The 22,242-nt window shown below is 41.8% G+C and overlaps 1 protein-coding gene across 11 annotated transcripts in view; it reads left to right on the top strand.

Annotated features, from left to right (window-relative positions):
- Window positions 1-22,242, top strand: part of OLFM3 (olfactomedin 3) — a 407,311-nt gene that overhangs the window by 273,223 nt on the left and 111,846 nt on the right. Inside the window, exon 1 of one of the 11 annotated variants that reach the window (XM_068240005.1) lies at window positions 17,040-17,168. The exons of the other annotated variants lie outside the window; for them this stretch is intronic. Coding sequence (XP_068096106.1) covers window positions 17,040-17,168 — 129 coding nt within the window. Of the gene's footprint in view, window positions 1-17,039; window positions 17,169-22,242 lie in introns of those variants that run through there. 11 annotated transcript variants of the gene reach the window in all.

Below are 22,242 nucleotides of genomic sequence, written 5' to 3'. Positions count from 1 at the left end.
CCCCTAGTAAGCAACTACTCTTATGCTAGGTACGCACCATACAATTTTGTGTTAGATACAGTAGATAGTTCAATAGATAATTTCCGTTATGTCTGATACTATTTTTCATCATTTTTTTGGTCGATTTCTCATTGACTTGAATGGAAATTGATAAGAAAAGATGAGACAATGGAGCGGTAAATCGAGTGGAAAAACAAATCCAAAATCGATCGAACAAAAAAAAAACGCATCATGTGTACCATAAACCAAATGGCCCCCTAACCCTAACCTCTTCCCTACCTAACCTTAAACCCCGGCATCTAATAGCAGGTGCACAAATTAGCTTGCACTCCTTTTAGCTGTTGTACCTCTAGATTACACCTTCCTATACAAGGCATTAGCTACTCCATTCAAACATGTGCAGAACAAAGTGGGTCATAGAGGGCAATACACAACCATAAAAAAATCTGTAACAATTGGCTTGATTTTTCTGGACATTTAGGCAAACAAACGTCAGGTAAAAAGAGGACCTTGATATAATAGAAAGCTGTGCTATCATTAGTTGCCCACCACTCTCACCCACTCTCAGGTATTAAAAAATAAAATAACAGCCTTTGCTAATTGAGTTATGATTGCTATTTTGGTTTAAAAAAAAAGGCCCTTGCTTAATTTTATAAATACGGTACATTATTTACTTATGATTATTTATTGATTTTAAAAGCCACATTTGCATTCAAATGATACAGTGGGTTGCGAAAGTTTGGGCAACCTTGTTAATCATCATGATTTTCCTGTATAAATCGTTGTTTGTTATGATAAAAAATGTCAGTTGAATATATCAAAAAGAAGACCCACATATTGATATTTGAGAAGTGAAATGAAGTTTATTGGATTTACAGAAAGTGTGCAATAAATGTTTAAACAAAATTAGGCAGGTGCATAAATGTGGGCACCACAAAAAAGAAATGAAATTAATATTTAGTAGATCCTCCTTTTGCAGAAATTACAGCCTCTAAACGCTTCCTGTAGGTTCCAACGAGAGTCTGGATTCTGGTTGAAGGTATTTTGTACCATTCCTCTTTACAAAACGTATCTAGTTCATTCAGGTTTGATGGCTTCCGAGCATGGACAGCTCTCTTTAACTGACACCACAGATTTTCAATTATATTCAGGTCTGGGGACTGAGATGGCCATTCCAGAACATTGTACTTGTTCCTCTGCATGAATGCCTTAGTGGATTTTGAGCAGTGTTTAGGGTTGTTGTCTTGTTGAAAGATTCAGCCCCGACGCAGTTTCAGCTTTGTCACTGATTCCTGGACATTGGTCTCCAGAATCTGCTGATACTGCGTGGAATCCATGCGTCCCTCAACTTTTACAAGATTCCCAGTCCCTGCACTGGCCAAACAGCCCCACAGCATGATGGAACCACCACCATATTTTACTGTAGGTTGCAAGTGTTTTTCTTGGAATGCTGTGTTGTTTTTCCTCCATGCATAACGCCCCTTGTTATGCCCAAATAATTAAATTTTAGCTTCATCAGTCCACAGCACCTTATTTCAAAATGAAGCTGACTTGTCCAAATGTGCTTAACATGCCTCAAGTGGCTCTGTTTGTTCTGTGGGCAGAGACAAGGCTTCCTCTGCATCACTGCCGCGTACAGCATCTCCTTGTGTAAAGTGTGCCGAATGGTTGAGCGATGTGCAGTGACTCCATCTGCAGCAAGATGACGTTGTAGGTCTTTGATGCTGGTGTGCGGGTTGACTCTGACTGTTCTCACCATTCGTCGCTTCTGTATATCAAAGATTTTTCTTGGTCTGCCAGTTCGAGCCTTAACTTGAACTGAGCTTGTGGTCTTTAATTTCCTCAATATGTCCTAACTGTGAAAACAGACAGCTGAAATCTCTGAGACAGCTTTCTGTATCCTTCCCCTAAACCATGATGGTGAACAATCTTTGTCTTCAGGTCATTTGAGAGTTGTTTTGAGACCCCCATGTTGCTACGCTTGAGAAAAAATGAAAAGAAGAAGGAAACATACAATTGACCCCCTTAAATACTTTTTCTTATAATTTAATTCACCTGTCCCAGGGGTCACTGGGCTTACCAAGCCAATTTGAGGTCCAATAATTAGTTCTAAATGTTTTGAAATCAATAAAATGACAATGCCCAAATGTATGCACCTGCCTAATTTTATTTAAACAATTATTGCACACTTTCTGTATATCCAATAAACTTCATTTCACTTCTCAAATTTCACTGTGTATGTCTCCTATATGATACATTTAACTGACATTTTTTATCGTAACAACCAACGATTTATACAGGAAAATCATGACAATTAACAAGGTTGCCCAAACTTTTGCATCCCACTGTATTGTCATACTGTTTTGTGGGTTGTTACTTACAATGTTATGTTTGCAGATGTTGCTTTAATTAACTTACAACTCGCTTAAAGAGAATCTGTATTGTTAAAATCGCACAAAAGTAAACATACCAGTGCGTTAGGGGACATCTCCTATTACCCTCTGACACAAATTCGCCGCTCCTCGCCGCATTAAAAGTGGTTAAAAACTGTTTTAAAAAGTTTGTTTATAAACAAACAAAATGGCCACCAAAACAGGAAGTAGGTTGATGTACAGTATGTCCACACATAGAAAATACATCCATACACAAGCAGGCTGTATACAGCCTTCCTTTTGAATCTCAAGAGATCATTTGTGTGTTTCTTTCCCCCTGTTCTCATGCACTGAAGTTTCAGGCTGCTCTTTTCTTCCTGCAAACAGCTTTGCCCTTGTCTGTAATTCTTCAGTATGTGAAAGCCCAGCCAGCTCAGAGGACGATTTATCCAGCTTGTAAAAGATAAGAGAGAAGAGAGAAGCTGCTCTAATCCTAAATAACACACAGGCAGTGTGCATAGAGGGGCCTGGAAGGGGGAGTTCATAGCAGAACCACAACACTGAAGAACTTGGCAGCCTTCCAGACACAGGCTGATAAGTCTGACGGGGGAAAGATGCATTGATTTATTACAGAGACAGTGATAGTATAAAGTGCTGCAGTAAGCCAGAACACATTAGAATAGCTTTTTGAACTTGTAGGATGATAAAAAACAGGATGCAATTTTTGTTACGGAGTCTCTTTAACGCTACATTTTAGTAGGTGAGATCACTGAATGGGTGTGAGAGGAAGTTAATCATCTTAACTTGTTGATTGGCTGCCTGGCCTTTCTTAAAGTGAATGTTAAGCTGAAAAAAAAAGATACTCACCTATGGAGAGGGAAGGCGCTGGGTTCTATAGAGCCTTCCCTCTCCTCTCCTGGTCCTCCTGTTCCAGCACTGTCACCACGTAAGCAGTATCTAATTGATCGGTCAAATACTGCTACCACAGGAAACTTCGGAAGTCTTCAGGAGTCTGAGTACTCCCAAAGATGGACGGCTCCGTACTGTGCATGCACACACTCTCGTGTGCTCATGCATGCACAGTACAGAGCCACCTGTTTTCGGGAGCACTTTGGCTCCCAAAGACTTCTGAAGCCTCCCGCGGCAGAGGGGTTCAAACCGGGCTGACATTGCTGGAACACAGGGACCGTGAGAGGAGCAGGAAGGCTCTAAAAGTCCCAGAGCCTTCCCTCTTTATAGATCTTTTTATATCTGTTGTTGTTTTTTTCAGCTTAACATTAGCTTTAAGTGGCTCACAGATATTGTTTGTTACCATGCGAGTTATCTGAAACGTGTCAGGACTAAAGTGGGGGGTGAGGTGAAGGATCATCTTAGGAAAAAGCACAACGGGAGCCAAATAGCGCAATATGTCACTATTTTCAGAAATGAATGAATCAACAACAAGAAATATACTCACAAAGGTAGGTTGCAATAAGGGTCAACCAACCACTTGAGGCAGGAGGAGAGAATCAGCCCGTCTCCACTCAGGCAATACAGGTTTGGCCGGATGGATGCAATTAAAAATCGTTATGTTGTTTAATCCTCGTTAGTGTCATTGGAGAGATAAGCCACCTCTTATTTTCTTATTGTGCTTTTAACTAAGTTTTTTCCATCCTGGGTGCCTCTTCACCCTTGCTGTGCGTAAGGATTCAGGCTCTTACCTGTATGTACTAAATGTATTTTAACCATTTAAGCCTTCTGGACGTAGAAGCTAGGTCCAGAAGGCCATGTGCGCTCCCGCACCCTCCCGTGGCCAATCATGCACGTGCGCTCCCGGTCGCGGATCGTTAGCCCAGGAAACAATCAATCAGGACATGGTGCCCGATGATTGATTCCTCTCCCCCGCAGAAAAAGCGACCGCTTTCCTCGGAAGCCTCGCTTTTTCTGCCTCTTGCGTCCCCCTACGTCCCTCTAAGCGTACATGTTACACTTAGGGTGATGTCATGTAAAAAAAAACTCATGGGTGCCATCTTGTGGCCAAAAAGTAAAACTACATCTACATGTAAAAAAATGTAAATAAACATATATTTACATAAAATAATTAATATTTACATCCCACCCTCCCAAAAATTCCCAAATAAAATGTTTAATAAAAAAACAAAAAAACATTACAATAAAAAAAACATGTAAATATTTACCTAAGGGTCTAAACTTTTTAAATATCAATGTAAAGATGAAATATTTCTATTTTTTTTATTATAAGCTTGTAAATTGTGATGGATGCAAAACGGAAAAAATGCATTTTTATTTCCAAATAAAATATTGTCGCCATACATTGTGATAGGGACATGATTTAAATGGTGTAATACCCGGGACTATTAGGCAAATACAATACGTGGGTTTTAATTATGTAGGCGTGTATTATTTTAAAGCTATAATGGCCTAAAACTGAGACATAATTATTTTTTTCTGTTTTTTTCTTATTCTTCCTGTTAAAATGCATTTACAGTAAAGTGGCTCTTAGCAAAATGTACCACCCAAAGAAAGCCTAATTGGTGGCGGAAAAAACAAGATATAGATCAGTTCACTGTGATAAGTAGTGATAAAGTTATGGGAGGTGAACATTGCTCGGCTGCATAAAGTGAAAACGACTGAAGGCTGAAGTGGTTAATAAATCTCTTTGCCAGCATGCTTATTAGTGCTGATCGATTTGTCTTCAGGAGATAATAATCCGCACAATACTGGACAGCATATTATCCAACATAATTACAGGTCTATAATCAATACATTCTTTAGTAATTTGGCCTTAAACTAAATTAAACAGTTTGTATTAACATATCCACATAGCTAAGCTTGGGTGTTTTGAATGTTCACACCTCCCTCCTGTTAATATTTTATTACATTAGAGCTGGAATGTAAAAAACATTCTGCTAAGATGCAGAAAGATGCCACCATCCATACAGCCACAGAGGAGCAGCAGGGAACATATTTGGGCTTGCCATATTTTTGTGTAAACATTTAGTTATGATATTTAGGATTATTCTCAGATATCTTCTTGATCTAGTGTTATTAATATATAGCTTTGAGGCAGAGAAAGGCACATCAAGAGGGACTCAGGGAAAGTGTCATTTTATATAAACATGCTCCGATTGTAAGATCTACAGGTATTTGGAGAATGTTTTTAAGCCAAATGGCTCTCTCCATGTACACAAGTGGGAAATAAAACTGTGTGAAAAGATGCCTTGGAGGCACAGAGGAGAGAGAGGCAGAACATATTTTACTACTGACATCAGATAATGTTTCCTGAGAAAGTGGAATATGTGCATGTAGAGTTCAGGTGTATTTAACCAAAAAAAAGTCTCTCTAGTTACTGTATAGAACAAAAGTTATTCAGTGAGCAAACTCACTGATCATCTGTTCTGCTTAAAGGGAAGGTCCAAGCAAAAAAAAAAATTGAGATTCACTTACCTGGGGCTTCTACCAGCCCCATGCAGCCATCCTGTGCCCTCGTAGTCACTCACTGCTGCTCCAGTCCCCCCCTGGCAGCTTTCTGACCTCGGAGGTCAGGGCCGAATTGCGTACATTTTTACACATTCCCACTAGTGCAGGAACATTAACACATACATTTTTACGCGTTAGTGGTGAAACGCGTAAAGTTTTGTTCCTGCACTAGCTGGAATGCGTAAAAATGTATGCAATGTGGCCCTGACCTCCGAGGTCAGAAAGCTGCCAGCGGGGGACTGGAGCAGCAGTGAGTGACTACAAGGGCACAGGATGGCTACATGGGGCTGGTAGAAGCCCCAGGTAAGTGAATCTCATTTTTTTTTTTGCTTGGACCTTCCCTTTAAAGTGTACCTAACTAAGGAGATATGTGACATGATGAGATAAACGTGTATGAACTGTACAAAACATATTAATGACCAGGCTGTGTTACTTGTTTTATTTTGCTGCCTGCAAGAGCTAATTTCTAGGCATGGAAGTGACAGCTTCTGTCTTGTCAGTACCTTGTCAGGAATATAGTAATCATCACTCATAAGCAAAGTACAACCTTTAAAGTTTTCCTGGCAGAATACAACTTTTGAGGGCAGGGAGAGATAAAATACATGAACTATTGACCTTTTTCTAACTCTGGGACACTTAATAGGCTGCCACTGATTATAGACACTAAAACATTCAACCTACTTTGTAAATGTTTAAATATAAAAGAAAACCGTAGGATACTTTAAAAAAATCCATTTTAGGATTAGGAGGATAAATATTATTGTTCATCTCATCAGTTTATTTTCACTTCGGGTTTACTTAAAAGAGACACTGAAACGAAAAAAAAAAATTATGATATAATGAATTGGTTGTGTAGTACGGATAATTACTAGAACATTAGTAGAAAAGTAGCAAAATATTCTCATATTTTTATTTTCAGTTATATAGTGTTTTTTATAACATTACATCATTCTCTAATATTTGCAGTTTACACACTACTCACTCAGCACTCTAAATGATTTTACAGAGCAGGCTGGTGAACTATTGAACTATGCTCTGCAGAGAAAAAGAAAATACAGTGACTGACAGTTGAGATAACAATCTTCAGAAGACAGAGAGAGCTCTCTACTACTTTGAAAGTCCTGGAGCTCAATGGCTCGTTTGCATAGATAACAACTGGAGTTTCTTAAAGAGACTCCGTAACAAAAATTGCATCCTGTTTTTTATCATCCTACAATTTCCAAAAGCTATTCTAATGTGTTCTGGCTTACTGCAGCACTTTGTACTATCACAGTCTCTGTAATAAATCAATGTATCTTTCCCCTGTCAGACTTGTCAGCCTGTGTCTGGAAGGCTGCCAAGTTCTTCAGTGTTGTGGTTCTGCTATGAACTTCCCCTTCCAGACCCCTCTATGCACACTGCCTGTGTATTATTATTTAGATTAGGGCAGCTTCTCTCTTCTCTCATCTTTTACAAGCTGAATAAATCGTCCTCTGAGCTGGCTGGGCTTTCACATACTGAGAAATTACAGACAAGGGCAAAGCTGTTTGCATGAAGAAACGAGCAGCCTGAAACTTCAGTGCATGAGAACTGCAGGGGGAAAGAAACACACAAATGATCTCTTGAGATTCAAAAGGAAGGGTGTATAGAGCCTGCTTGTGTATGGATGTATTTTCTATGTGTGGACATACTGTACATCAACCTACTTCCTGTTTTGGTGGCCATTTTGTTTGTTTATAAACAAACTTTTTAAAACTGTTTTTAACCACTTTTAATGCGGCGAGGAGTGCCGAAATTGTGACAGAGAGTAATAGGAGATGTCCCCTAACGCACTGGTATGTTTACTTTTGTGTGATTTTACCAATACAGATTCTCTTTAACTCTTCCTGTACTGGAAACAATATTAGACTTATGTCTCTGCTCCAAATGTTTTATTTCTTAGCTGTACTACACATACAAATCATATCATTTTTTTTTCCGCTTCAGTGTCTATTTAACCACTTTAGCCCACAGTGTTGTTCACTTTATGCATCCGAGCAACTTTCACCTCCCATTCATTCACCAATAACTTTATCACTACTTATCACACTGAAATTATCTATTTATTGTTTTTTCTGCCACCATTTAGGCTTTCTTTGGGTGGGACATTTTGCTAAGAATTATTTTATTCTAAATCCTTTTTAACAGGAAGATTAAGAAAGAAATGGAAAAAAATCATTATTTCTCAGTTTTTGGCCATCATAGTTTAAAATTAATACATGCTACCATAATTAAAGCCCATGTATTTTATTTGCCCATTTGTCCCGCTTATTACACCATTTAAATTATGTTCCTATCACAATTTATGGCACTGATATTTTATTTGGAAATAAAGGTGCATTTTTTCAATTTGCGTGCATCACTATTTACAAGCCTATAATTTAAAAAATTATATTAACATACTGTTTTGACATGCATATATAAAAAGTTCAGACCCTTCGGTAACTATTTATGTTGTTTTTTGTTTTTTTAATTGTAATTTTTTTTTTTTGGTGTGGGAGGTAAAAAGCTAATTTTAAATGTAAAATAATGTATTTATTTATTAAAAATGTATGTGGGTGTAGTCTTACTATTTGGCCACAAGATGGCCACAGTTAAATAGTCCTGGAAGCGAACGATCACGCTTCCAGGAACTAGAATGAGGAAGGGGAACTTTTTTTAATCAGAAAGACCACAGCCTCTGATAAGGGTTTTGTCGGGGGGGGGGGGGGGGACTAACGGCACGCGGTGGGAGCGCGGGCCTCATTCAGCTGCAGCAGCACAGTCTATCTGGACAAACATATTCGTCCAGATAGGCTAGGCTGACCAGATGTCTTTTTTTCTCCGGACAGGTCCTCACAGGTTTTTGAAATGTCTGGGGTGAAGAGAGCCGAACACAGAGCGAGCCAGAAGAGCCGATTGAAGAGACAGAGAGACGAACACGAGCCGAGCGGCCAAGACTCAGTCCAGTGTTTTCCCCAGAGCCTATCAGCTGGGCAGTAGTGTTGTCCGGATCATGAACGATTCGGATCTTTGATTGAGTCGAGTCATCCGGATCATTACAATGAACGAATGATCTGGATGATTCGACTCACAAAAAAGATCCGGATCAAAGATCCGAATCGTTCATGATCCGGACAACACTACTGCCCAGCTGATAGGCTCTGGGGAAAACACGGGACTGAGTCTTGGCCGCTCGGCTCGTGTTCGGCTCTTCTGGCTCGCTCTGTGTTCGACTCTCTTCACCCGAGACATTTCAAAAACCTGGGAGGACCTGTCCGGGGAAAAGAGGACATCTGGTCAGCCTAAGATAGGCTTAAGTGGTTATAGACAGTTCAGAATTCCTTTTATGATTGCACTTCATTGAAATGCAGTTATAACAAATACATTTTAAATTATTTTGCCAAATATTTCATATTTAAAACAAAATTCAGAGCAGTCCGCACTGCAAACACGCCTCAGAGTGACTCACTACCTCTATCAGTCACTAGGCAGGTGTAGTGTGTGTAGTTAGAGATAAAAGCCTGACTTCTCACTTATCTGGAAGTAATGAGCCACTGTAATTTGAGCTGCCATTTGTGCAGAGGTTTGTGCTGTTCAGACAGGCTGTATGTAAACACAGAAGTTTAACCCTATCTGTGCTCCCAGCAAACCAGGAAGTAACTATACTGCAGCATCTCCTATGGAGCTCTATAAGATGTATACAAGAAAATGTTTTTCTGTAATGGTTATTATGCTGTTGCTTTTCTTTTAGAGCAGAGAGGAAATCCTGGGTTTAGCTTCGCTTTAAGTCATTGGCCTGACCAATTGCTAGAGCAGGAGAGGGTGGAGGAGTAGTGCATGTGGATGCAGGCTGTTTCCAGAGCACACATGGCTACCATTTCTGTATAATGCAATTGTGAAAAAGGAGGATGGCCTAGGGATGTGTAGCCACACTTCAGCTAAACCTTTTGATAATAGGGAAGGCCAAAGGTGCATACAAATGTACAGTTTGCACACATTTTGTGTTGCCGTCAAGATCAAATTTGAACCTGTTAGTGACACTGTCTTTGTCCCTGTAAAGTAGATTATGAAGTGAGCGGAATTCCCAGAGTAAGAGGCCCTTACAGGCCCTGACAGCAATTAAAATATGCCAACGGTTCTAGACCTTTATCTTACTTTATGCAAACCGGACTTGGGTTTTGTAGATCTGTAGATCAGGCTAGCGATCACCAGAGGAAGCACGCAGAAAGTAGACTTTTACAGGATCCCACAAAGGTTTTTATTCCTGTGTAATGCGAATAGAGTGTCTTTTTGGCATATTTGTTTATCTATTTGTTTATTTATTGTATGAAGCCCTTAAATTAGATTTTGATTTTTAATTTTGGTTTTATTAGAAACAATAAATATCACAAGTAGGATTTTCATTTTTCTGGAGGTTGGAAAGCTTGTAAGCATTTTTGCTGCAGTAAATCAGTAGTTTTACAAAAGCCTCCACACTTAGTGACTGAGTAACCAGTCCCTATTATTCTCTGTGGAGGAGCCCTATCTTTACTACATTGCAGATAATGCAAAACCTTTCTTTTCCTGATTTAAAGTGAACCCGAAATTAGAGTTTTATGGAGGCTGCCATATTTATTTCCTTTTAAGCAATACCACTTGCCTGACTGTCCTGCTGATCCTCTGCCTCTAAGAGGAACTCCAGTGAAAATAATGTAGTATAAAAAGTGCTTCATTTTTTACCATAATTATGTATAAATGATTTAGTCAGTGTTTGCTCATTGTAAAATCTTTCCTCTCCCCGATTTACATTCTGACATTTATTACATGGTGACATTTTTACTGTGGGCAGGTTATGTAGCTGCTCCTAACTGGTATTGTTTAAAAGGAAACAAATATGGCAGCCTCAATATCACTTTCACCTCGGGTTCACTTTAAAAAAGTACAAAGTGCTTATTAAGCTGTAAGACAATATATGTACAGAGTGTCTGTATTGTGTCAAAAAATCTAAAATCTAAAATCTGTGCATCTAAAAATCTGTTGTGTTTAAAAAAAAATCTAGCCACTTGGTCTAAAGGAGTTAACAGCAAGCTCTTCAGCAGGAATTGCTACTGCTGTTGGCCCAGGAACATCATGCTGTTCTGAACGCTGATTTCAATGAGGATATTATCAGCCTGATTTACTATAGAGAAATAAAACAGGTTAACTTTGTTAAAGCTAAACCAAACAAAACAGAACAGTAGCTCATGTGCAGGGCCATGCATAGGCAAAGGCTGGAGAGGTACTATTGATGATCTGCAACTCATGTATCTGGGACTGTATTGTACAGTCTGACTTACCCTCACGCACTTGGGCTGCGTGGTTTAGCATCAAGCACTTTACTTCCTTTCACCTGCACACATAGCACTTTACTTGATTCCTATTTATGCACTTGGTGATTTTTCATAATTAACAGATGCCATTTATACCTCTTTATAGTGTATGAATACATAGGACTTGTCTACTGTATATTACCGGATAAATTGTGATTTATATATGTATATATTAATATGTGTTCATTAAGGGGCAGATTCTTTTGTCTGTCACTCACTGGTTTTACTTGTTTGCTTTAGCCTGCTTCCCCCTAATAAGAGGAATTATAGTGTGAGCTTCTGACAGCCTCCTGAGGTTGTATGTGCATCTAATGATCAGATTCATGCCATGTTGCATTTTGCTGCATATTTTGACACAGATTGTAAAAACTGTCATATTGACTATAATTGGATGCGTATTGTGGTACAAAACTACTACAATTAATAAAATGTGTCATCATTATTATTATTATTATTAGTAGTAGTAGTAGTAGTATTAGTATTATTATTATCATCATCATTTTCATTATTATCAGTATACTTTGGAAGAAAGAATTCTGCATATGTGAGCCCAATCATGTCTGCAAATAAAGGCAATTTAATTTCTTGTGCAAATAGCCTCCATTGCTAGCCACATCTCCATTCTGAACAGGTAAATTGCAAATAGCCCTTAATGCTAGCGACAACCCCATATTTCAAATAAGCTGCAAGTCATTATTAATGCTACAACCCCATCCTACAAATACAGTGCAAATAATCTCTAATGCTTGCCACAACCCATCCTACAACTAGTGCAAATAAAAGCAGTGAGTCGGCGGTCCAGGACTTTTGGCTCTATCACAAAGTATCTGCAACGTGGTGCAAGGTATGTTCTCTAATCCATTTAAAACTGAGGATTCTGTAAGACTCTCTCTCTTCAGTTTCTGCGACGGGCTCCCCTGGATCTCCAGGGATTGCCATGGGAAAGAGGTGAGCTGGACGTTCCTCTTGCATCCAGTACTTGCCATTTGGAACAGATATAAGTATACTAAAATTGTCCTTGCACAATGGACCTTCATGCTCCTTGTTCAATATCCATCCTCCCCTCCTCCATGCCTGAAGAGCAAGATGATCGTTATATGGGACAGGAGACTCTGGCCACAATTACTCTGCATATATCCTTCCTCCAGGTACATGTCCCAACTTCCGGAAGACTTCTGTTTTTCTGGCAGCAACTGGCTCCTTTGGTAACAATTTAGGGGCTTTTTTAAGTCTCCAATCCTGGGTGTAAGGTGGGGTCTATGCTGGACCTTTGACAGAGTTTGAATCTCTGTACGCTGAGTCAGAGACCAGACCAATATGTTTTCACGATATATATGCTATTTTAGGAGATGGCAACACTAAAGAGCTCCCTTCCTTCTGCTCTTACTGGGAGCAGAATCTTAATACATTGAAAGTTGGTGCAAGGTATTTTCCTTCACTCATAAACTGTTAAGGTTCCTTTGGTTGCAAAAACTTAACTACAAAATTCTCTCAAAATGGTACTTGTGCCCCATTGTACCCCACATTCTCTAGCACTTGTTAGTGATGTCTAGGTACTGGGGGCTCTTAGAAGCCTATTTGGTGGTGCTGTGTTAAGGTATAGCCCCTTTGATATGTGGTCACGAAATGCTATCACGTGATGCTTCAATCTTCTTACTGAGGCGGCATTACTGTTTATGCTCCCAAGCTGTTATGCTAATATAAGTGAATTAAAAAAAATGCTCCTTAGGCATTATGTGTCAGCTGCCAGAACAACTATTGCTAGATTGTGGAAATGCACATGAGGGGTTTAAGGCAGTTGAAACATTAAGAGCGTGGGGCAACAATAGCTTTTTTTTTTTTGTTGGGGAGCAATAATAGCTTGTGGACAATAGCCCTGAATGACTTTTTCACCTGGAGAAGTTAGTTGCCTCTGCAGAAGTTCATAAGGCGATGGATGATCTGAATAGAGTTAAAGAGACTCTGTAACAACAAAAACCTCCCCTGGGGGGTACTCACCTCGGGTGGGGGAAGCCTCCGGATCCTAATGAGGCTTCCCACGCCGTCCTCTGTCCCACGGGGGTCTCGCCGCAGCCCTCCGAACAGCCGGCGACTGTGCCGACTGTCAGTTCAATATTTACCTTTGCTGGCTCCAGCGGGGGCGCTGTGGCGACTTTCGGCACGGAAATAGACGGAAATACCCGATCTCCGTCGGGTCCGCTCTACTGCGCAGGCGCTGGAAACTTGCGCCTGCGCAGTAGAGCAGACCCAACGGCGATTGGGTATTTCCGCCTACTTCGGCGCCGAGAGGCATCAGAGCGCCTGCGCAGGAGCCAGGAAGGTAAATAATGACGTCACCGCTGCCCGGACTGCACGGAGGGCTACAGCGAGACCCCCGAGGGACGCAGGACGGCGTGGGAAGCCTCATTAGGATCCTGAGGCTTCCCCCACCCGAGGTGAGTACCCCCCAGGGACCGTTTTGGCGTTACAGTTCCTCTTTAAGGCACTTTGCTGATTTTTCGCATATACTTGCTAGTTCTTAATGGTATCTGTGTTTTTCATTGACTCTCTAGTTGGATAATCTTATGACACTATGGAGGAGATATTTCCCTTTCTGGGACATTTTATAATCTCTCTAGGACATTCTTTGAGGACTATCGCTTGCTTGTGCAAGCTTTGCAACTGCATGCTATAAGTTTAGATCAATGACAACTTGGGTGCAAGGTTCTTTTCTGTTTTCATTATTTTTTCTTATTTTTGTTTGCTGTTATTTATCAATGCTGTACAAGTCAGTCGAGTATAATCTTGGCCTTCAGACTGTCAAACACAAAGGGATCTCGTTGAAGTTTTCTTTATAGTGTTGCATTCTTTTAACAATGTGTTTTATCCCACGGTGAACTTCTATCTGACTGACCTGTCGATACCTTCCCTCAGCCTGTTATATATATACTTAATGGCAGATTGTGCAGTTCAGTTTTTGTCTTTTTGTCCTGAAAATTTCTAAATAAGATTTAACGAGTTTTACCAGTTTAAACAAAACAACCCCTTCACATTCCAAACAATCAGACGTAAATATCTATGGATTGTGTTGCCCGTAATTGGAAAATGTACAAAAAGTCATAGTTGAATGGGCTTGCTTCAGTTCACTGGAGAGGATAGCTATTCTTAAATTACTATTTTACCCAGGATACTGCTCTTTATGTCTATGATTCCTGTGAAATTACCTGTGATCTTTTTTTATATGCTTTATGTCCATTTTCACAACATATTTATGGAACGCCAGAAGCTCAAGTCTGCCATACAGGATTTTAAAAACACACAAAGAGAGGGACAGGCTAGGCTAGGTCTACTGAATATTTAACTGTATCATCATGCAATAGCCCTCAGTCAAATACCTTGGACCTTTAAGCAGGGTTGCTCGTAAACTACGCCAGCGCGAATCTACGCGTCGTAGTACGCAACTACGCATTGTAGTTCGTAGGCGAAGTTTAAGAACTACACGTACGCATTTCCGCGTAGTCCTACGTCCCGCTATGCGAAGCTTCGCCCGCTACACGTAGTTGACATATGTATTGCGAAGTCAACTACGCGTGCGGTAACTGCATCTATATGGATCATTGCGCATGCGCAGAAATATTATTGCCCTTTTATACGCATACAATTCCACATTGGAAGGTGGAATGTACGCTTATATTAGTTTATATTTGCAAATAGGTTGAAGATTATTGCGGAAATTTTTCCGCATAAGGGCATAAGCGGTCGCATCAACTATGCTTCGCACTACGCGAAGCTTGCGTATTTTAACACGTAGTCTACGAAATGCAAACGTATTGAAGTTTCTGATTACATAGCCGTAGATTGCGAAGCGTATTTGCATAAAAATACGCGTAGTTCCAGCGTAGCGAAGTTGGGTGACTACGACCATCCCTGCCTTTAAGCAATTTTATTGGGACAAGTAGCCCAATAGGTAATCTGGGCACTGCCATATACCACAATGCACTACGTAGCCAGACTCTGAATAGTGACAGAGATAGCGGCGGCAATGCACAGAGTTTGACTATCATGTAGCTGAACACCGATGAGTGACTTTGTTGTGGTTTGTAAGTGGCACCAGGAGTTTGGCTATTGTGTAGCTGAACTCCGGGTAAGTAATTAGGCAGGTGGGGCTTGGCTATTATGTAGGCAAATATCACATTGGCCATTGATTAGTGTAAGGCGTTGGCAGGGGAGGTTAGTGTTAGGCATAGGTAGGAGGGAAGTTAGTGTTAGGAGTAGGTGGGGGGTTAGTGTAGGGCGTAGGTTGGGGAGAGTTAATGTGAGAAATTTGTTAGGGAAAAATTGAAATATTACCAATGTTGTACTATCGGTATGACCCAGCATGTTTCCTTTTCTAAATGTACACATATCTAAAACATGAAACGAGTGAGGACAGATGAGCAGAAAGTCCACCCTGTAACCTTTGGTTTTTCTGACATTTCTTAAAAATAAGACCTCCACAGGTCTAGTAAGTTAGGGGAGGTAGAAACAGGGATCAGCTAGTGTTAGTGTTAGACATAGAGGGGGGGGGGGGGTAGTGTTAGGCATTAAGGGGGAAGCTAGTGTTAGGCATGGAGGGGGGGAGGTTAGTGGTAGGCGTGGAGGGGGATGTTAGTGTTAGGTATGGAGAGGTGGAGGTTAATGTTAGGCGTGGAGGGGAGAAGTTAGTGTTGGGTGTGAAGGGGGAAGGTTAGTGTTAGGCATGGAGGGATGAGGTTAGTGTTAGGTGTGGAGGGGGGAGGTTAGTGTGGGGCATGAAGGGGTGAAGGTTAGTGTGTGGTGTGGAGGGGGGAGGTTAGTGTCATGCATGGAGAGGGGAGGTTAGTGTTATGTGTTTAGAGAGAGATTTTACTGTTAGATGTGAAGAAGTAGGTTGGTTTGAGGATAGAAGACTGAAGTTTGTAGAGGTATTACTGATACAGTAATTATTGGTAATATCCTGTGTCAAACATCCTAGCATTTACTCCAAATTTACACTCAGAATGGAAGCAGACAGCATTTTAAAAATATGAATATGAATTTCTACATGTTTTGGCTTTACATGGTTCAGTCCTCCTCAAATTGGATTCCACCATCTCTCAGGGACCGACTGCAGGGTTTCTGTACTGTGCATCCCGGCCATTATGAGGCGGGTGGGCTGACCTCATATGTTATGTGTTTTCCCAAAACACCTACTAAAAGTTGCCTGTATCCTTTCTCTGACAAGGTGATAGCATTAGTGAGTGATTTACTTCCTATACCAGCAACACAAAATCAATAGCAACATTTGGCAAATTACATTATTATCAATTTGAGTGTATAAATAAATAAAAAAGTAGGGCTGCCTTTTAAATGGGTTGCTGGAGATACGCCTGTGATTGCGTAGCGGCAGAGAAAATCAGATGAGTGGATTATGTGGAATCCAGAAGCCAACTGGGCAATTTAGCTGCCAATAAAGAGAAACATTTAATATCCCCCACTAAATATCAGGAAAAGCTGCCAAGTATAACAGGCGAAATATAGTTAGACGAATCTATGGCAAGACTTTTTATCCTCTGTTAAGCCATCAGCCTCTATTACAAAAAGTAATATACAACTAATAGCATAATTTGGAAGTAGGAGTGCAGTGAACAGCCAGAAAGGGTATTTGCAACTTTAATAATCCTAAACTCTAAACTATAGCAAGAAGCATTGCAATGTAGTAGAAGCTGATCTTCTAGAAGGCAGAATGTATCGCTGACTCTCCCGTCGGATGCTGTTTGTGGCTCTCTGCAGTTACTCCTCCCTCTTTTTTCCCATCTCTGGTGCTGATCAGTCACTATGAAAACTCATTAGCTTCCCCAGGATGGACTCTCCGCTCCTCACTTTAGGTGCTCTTCTCAGCACTATGGCAATGATCTCTAACTGGATGTCCCAGACCCTCCCCTCCCTGGTAGGACTAAATGCAACACGAATTCCCACCAGCAACTCCCTGGTAAGTGTGTGCACAGCATGCCTCTCTCATCCCACACCTGAATCCCTTCCCTGCTGCAACAGCATGCCTGCTTTTATTATCATTAACCCCTTCACTGCACAGAATGAATGATCACTGTATCGTAGCCTTATTGGGAGGTGTGAGGTATTTTCCCCCTCAGAGGATTTAGATGTAAAACAACAATGTACTAGTTTCAAGAATTTAGCAACAGCCCTAAGTTATAACAGTGCTGCTTGATGATAGGGGTAAATAGTATTCTCTATTCATAAGTTTCTTTTTTCTTTTCCTGTTGAGTGTCCTGAGGGACCATGTACACCCAGATGGCTCTGCAGCAATATGTTCAGTTTAAAAATGTACTTTTTTTTTTAATAAAGCTTTAACAGGTTGAATAGAACTTAACTCCTTGTGCATCCCCTCTCCCCTCCCCCCCCCCCCCCCCACAATCAGATGGCAAAAGAAGGTAATTTATTACAGGGTGCTCGGATTGGTAAGGGTTAACTTATACATAGATATGATTGCCAAATTAGCAGCGGCTCTGATTCCTCAATGCGAGATTTTAAAGTAGCTTCATTAAGTATTTAACGATGGATGTTTCAGCGGCGGATAGGTTTCAGCTGTGGGAGCGCAGAAAGAAGATTTCTCAAATCTCCCTAGAATAGGCAGAGAAGTCTACACTATATATATTTTATTTAATGCAACCTGATTCCCTAATAGAAATGATTACACTCTTTAGAGCAGGTCGCCTCTCCTGACACCTGCAAAGTATGATTTGACTAAAATGAGTTCATCCTGCTGGTGCACCGGCTTTCCAGTCTGACTACCGTTATATTGCACATCTCAATCTCTGCTTGTTGGACGGCTTCAATTGACAGCTTGAAGTTTAAGAGTTGGATGGATCAAAAAAAAAAAAAGTCCTTCATTCGACATAACTGAGAGCATTGGCAGTGTAACTCTGCTTCCCTTTATGTATTGTGGACAGACACAGTTACCAGTAAAATTCAGAATAACACCATCTGGGGGAACTGTTCAGTTTTCAGCATCTGTAGTAAAAATAAATTTGCTCTGAGTAGTCAGTACACAGCTAATAATCTCACTGCTCTCGCATGCAACATCGTGTTAGTCATATAACGAGTTGGAATGAGTTGGCGTAAAGCCTTGTTTGCAAGCTAAAGAAAAGTTGTCCGACACTATCATAACCTCTTCACTGCACAGAATGAATGATCACTGTATCGTAGCTTTATTGGGAGGTGTGAGTTACTTTCCCCCTCATAGGATTTAGATGTAAAACAACAATGTACTAGTTTCAAGTTTCTTTTTTTTTCCTGTTGAGTGTCCTGAGGGACCATGTACACCGAGATGGCTCTGCAGCAATATGTTCATTTTTAAAATGTACTTTTTTTGATAAAGCTTTAACAGGTTGAATAGAACTTAACTCCTTGTGCATCCCCTCTCCGATCTCCCCCCCCCCCCCCGCCCCCTTCCCCCAGCAATCAGATGGCAAAAGAAGGTAATTTATTACAGGGTGCTCAGAATGGAGAGGGTTAATGTTTACATATGATTGCCAAATTAGCAGCGGCTCTGATTCCTCAATGTGAGATTTTATAGTTTAGGATGATAAAAGTTGCTTTCTGGCTGTCTTGGGTTACAATCTAGTGTGTGTACAGCTGACATACAATGCCTTTTATATAGTCGCCATGGTTGACCATTATACAAAGAGTGAGTGCATTAGTGCCCATTATTCCTGTGCTGCAAGATACCACTCACTTATGCGCGACTTATCATTTATCCTCACCTTTCCATTGAGCTGGATGTTGGTACAGCACCGTTTCTTGAAATGTTGCCTTAATAATCTGCAATAATGAATGCAAACCTGTAAGAAGACAAAAGCAGGAGTTACGGTAGATACTTACCCAAGAAGAGGGAAGTTTCTGAATGATCCAAAGGCTTCTCCCATCCTCGTGCAGCCCACTAATGCTCGCCAGGATGTTCTTCTTCTTCATGGCCATACTCCTATCTGTGTATGAGCATGGCTGCACAGTGCAAGTGCACTGATGGCCCACGCCTGTTCAGGAGCGCAGAGCTGATTGTACATGGATGAAGACGCTGTGCATGAGTGGCTTCATGCTACTGCACAGTTGTGGGCCCTCACTGCACCTGTGCAGTGCAGCAACACTCGTACATGGACGGCAGCTGTGTCAACCTAATCGACAACCCCTTATCGGATAGGTTCAGAGGGTTTGATCACTGGATCTGTGGGTCGAGGAGGATGGCGGAAGCCTCTAACTTTGGCCTTTTTTTCCCCTACAGTTACACTTAATGGGGTTCTGTTGAGGGGGTTAAAAAGACAAAATCTGACACTTACCTGGGGCTTTTATTGGCCCCCTACAGCTGTCATGTCTCGCGCCGTCCTCCTCCGATCCTCCATTTCCCACTGCTGGTCCTGGTTTAATCTAGCGTCTACCTTGACTGCGGCTGCGCGGCCGAGGCCACGCGCGTCTTCGCGCTCTAACTGGGCAGGCGCAGTACAAGAAAACTTTGTACTGTGCCTGCGCAGTAAGCTTCCGATGACGCGCGCGGGAGTGAACATCTATTTAAACGAATATTAGACCGGGGAACCGAGGATCGTAGGAGGACAGTGAGAAACATGACAGCTGCAGGGGGCCGATAGAAGCCCCAGGCAAGTGTCGGATTTTGTCTTTTCAGCCCCTCCACAGAACCCCTTTAATGGACAACCTTGGTTGAGCATGTGTACAGGGCTTTGGGGCCATATTCTATTGCTGAACTCGTCAGCGCTAAGCACTGGCAAGTTCTTAACTTAGGCGATGGGGGCATCGCCTAATTTAATTAAACTTTAGACCCCCTAGGCGGAAAAGAACTCGCTTGGGCGATATAATCGCCCAGCGAGTTCTTACCACGGAATCCAATTACCCTTATCATGTCTCCGGGAAGCGATGCTTCCCGGCAGACATGAGCGTTAGCTTAGACCTGCAAAAAGCAGGTCTAAACTAGCTAACGCACATCGTCACCGCAGCATCTGGGGGTCTCCTTTAATAAGCAGACCCTCAGAGCTCCCCGTCGGGTCGCCGCACAGTTTAGAAGCCCTCGCGCAGCTCTGCAAAGGCTCCCCTGTCATACGTACCGCCGCCGATCACCCGCCGCCTCTCGCCGCAAAATCCGTCACGTAATTACAGTGTATCTAACACTGTAATTACTGTCCGCATAGAAGAAGCCCGGGCAAAGCATCTTTGAATCTGCAGCCGGGCTCCCCATTGGTCTGCTGTCTGAGCCATTTTATTGGTTCAGACAGCAGACCAATGGGGAGCCCGGCTGCAGATTCAAAGATGCTTTGCCCGGGCTCCTTCTATGCGGACAGTAATTACAGTGTCAGATACACTGTAATTACGTGACGGATTTTGCGGCGAGAGGCGGCGGGTGATCAGCGGCGGTAGGTATGACAGGGGAGCCTTTGCAGAGCTGCGCAGGGGCTTCTAAACTGTGCGGCGACCCGATGGGGAGCTCTGGGGGTCTCCTTATTAAAGGAGACCCCCAGATGCTGCGGCGGAAGATGTCAGCGATGTTCGGCGGGCGAGTGCGCATGTGTGGGGAGTGAGGCCGTGGTGCTGATGGACAGCACCACAGCGTAAACCTCACTCCCCATCGCTCGGTAAAAGGGAGCATCGCTCAGGCTTTCGCCTGAGTATTGCTCCCTAGCGATCGGCCATCGCGCAAAGAATATGGGCAATAGGATTTGCCGGTAATCCTCGCGCGATGGCAAGGTGATAAGTAGCTTGCATCTGCAAGCTACTTATCACCTTGAATAGGATATGGCCCTTAGACTTTAGCAAGAACATTATGGAAGTTGCTATTTTTTCTCAGCTTTAAAAAGTGTCAGTCTTGCTGATCTTTTGTCCTAAGTGGCTTCTCAATCACTCATCTGCAACAAGTATGCAGCCAATGAAGTCAGAGTAGAGGCAGAAGTTCTGAGCGGCATTTTCCTGTAAGTCACTTATTCAAAGACCAAAGGATCGGCGCAACATCCAGCGAAGTCACAATAATGTCTGCAATGGCAGCTTCAGTATTACTTTAATTTCAGTTTGCCTTCCTGTAAACCAGAGCCGGGTCATCCACAAGGAAAACCTAGGCAACTGCCTAGAGCCTGGAGAGAGTCTAGGGAACTGGTGGATGCTAGCCCCCACCAAATCTTACTAAAAAAAAAGCCAGGTGACCATCAGCTGTGTTCAAAAGCTATCTTGCCTAAGGCCCCATTTCATCTTAATTCTTTTTTGCTGCAATCTACCCCTACACAATAAACTGAAAGCAGTGTAAAAGTGGCCATACATGTGATCAATTTCCTGACAGATCCAATCACGTGATCAAATTTTTGGCACTGGTGGAGCAGTGTTTCTCATGTTTATGAGAAATTATGGGGAAGCATATCATCATCTGTTTGATCACCTGAGAGATTTGCAAGACTCTGATTTGCTGCAATTACTTCCTGCTTTAAGGCACCCACTGAAGCAGCACTTGTGCTTCCAAAGGTCCAACTGCTTTGTTCAGTGTTTTCATCTGCAATTTTGCGGCACAATTTTCCACCGTTTGCAAGCACTGTGTACAGCGTTTGTGATTTTTTGTTTCCTATTTTGAATAAAACTTTTACATATATGCCAGGTCCATGCACCGGCTTTCGAAGCGTCCCCCAGGCGCTTGCACGTAATTTAGTGGCTTCTGTGCAAGGGTGTGGGGCTACGTGGCAGAAGCCAATGCACGGACCCAACATGTAAGTAAAAACTGTATTAAAATTACACACGTGAACACAAAATCGCTTTTGAACAGCAATTCAAAAGTGATTTTGCATCACTCCTATACTTTGTACTGAAGCGCAAATCGCGTTAAAAATCCTGCAAGGCATGCAATCAGTATCGGACTGGGAGGTGGTCAAGCTGAGAAAATCCACTTGCTGGCCAAGCAGCAGTAATCATGTGTTGCTACAGACTTGCTACAGGTTTCTATTGGGAGTGGTAACATATGGTTTCTGGTGTTTGCCCAGCAGGTAGATTTCCTCAGTTTTATCACC

This window comes from Hyperolius riggenbachi, chromosome 6 (genome assembly GCF_040937935.1).
Source record: "Hyperolius riggenbachi isolate aHypRig1 chromosome 6, aHypRig1.pri, whole genome shotgun sequence".
Taxonomy (NCBI): domain Eukaryota; kingdom Metazoa; phylum Chordata; class Amphibia; order Anura; family Hyperoliidae; genus Hyperolius; species Hyperolius riggenbachi.
The sequence above is the reverse complement of the archived record's forward strand: the minus strand, read 5'-3'. Positions and strand labels throughout refer to the sequence as shown.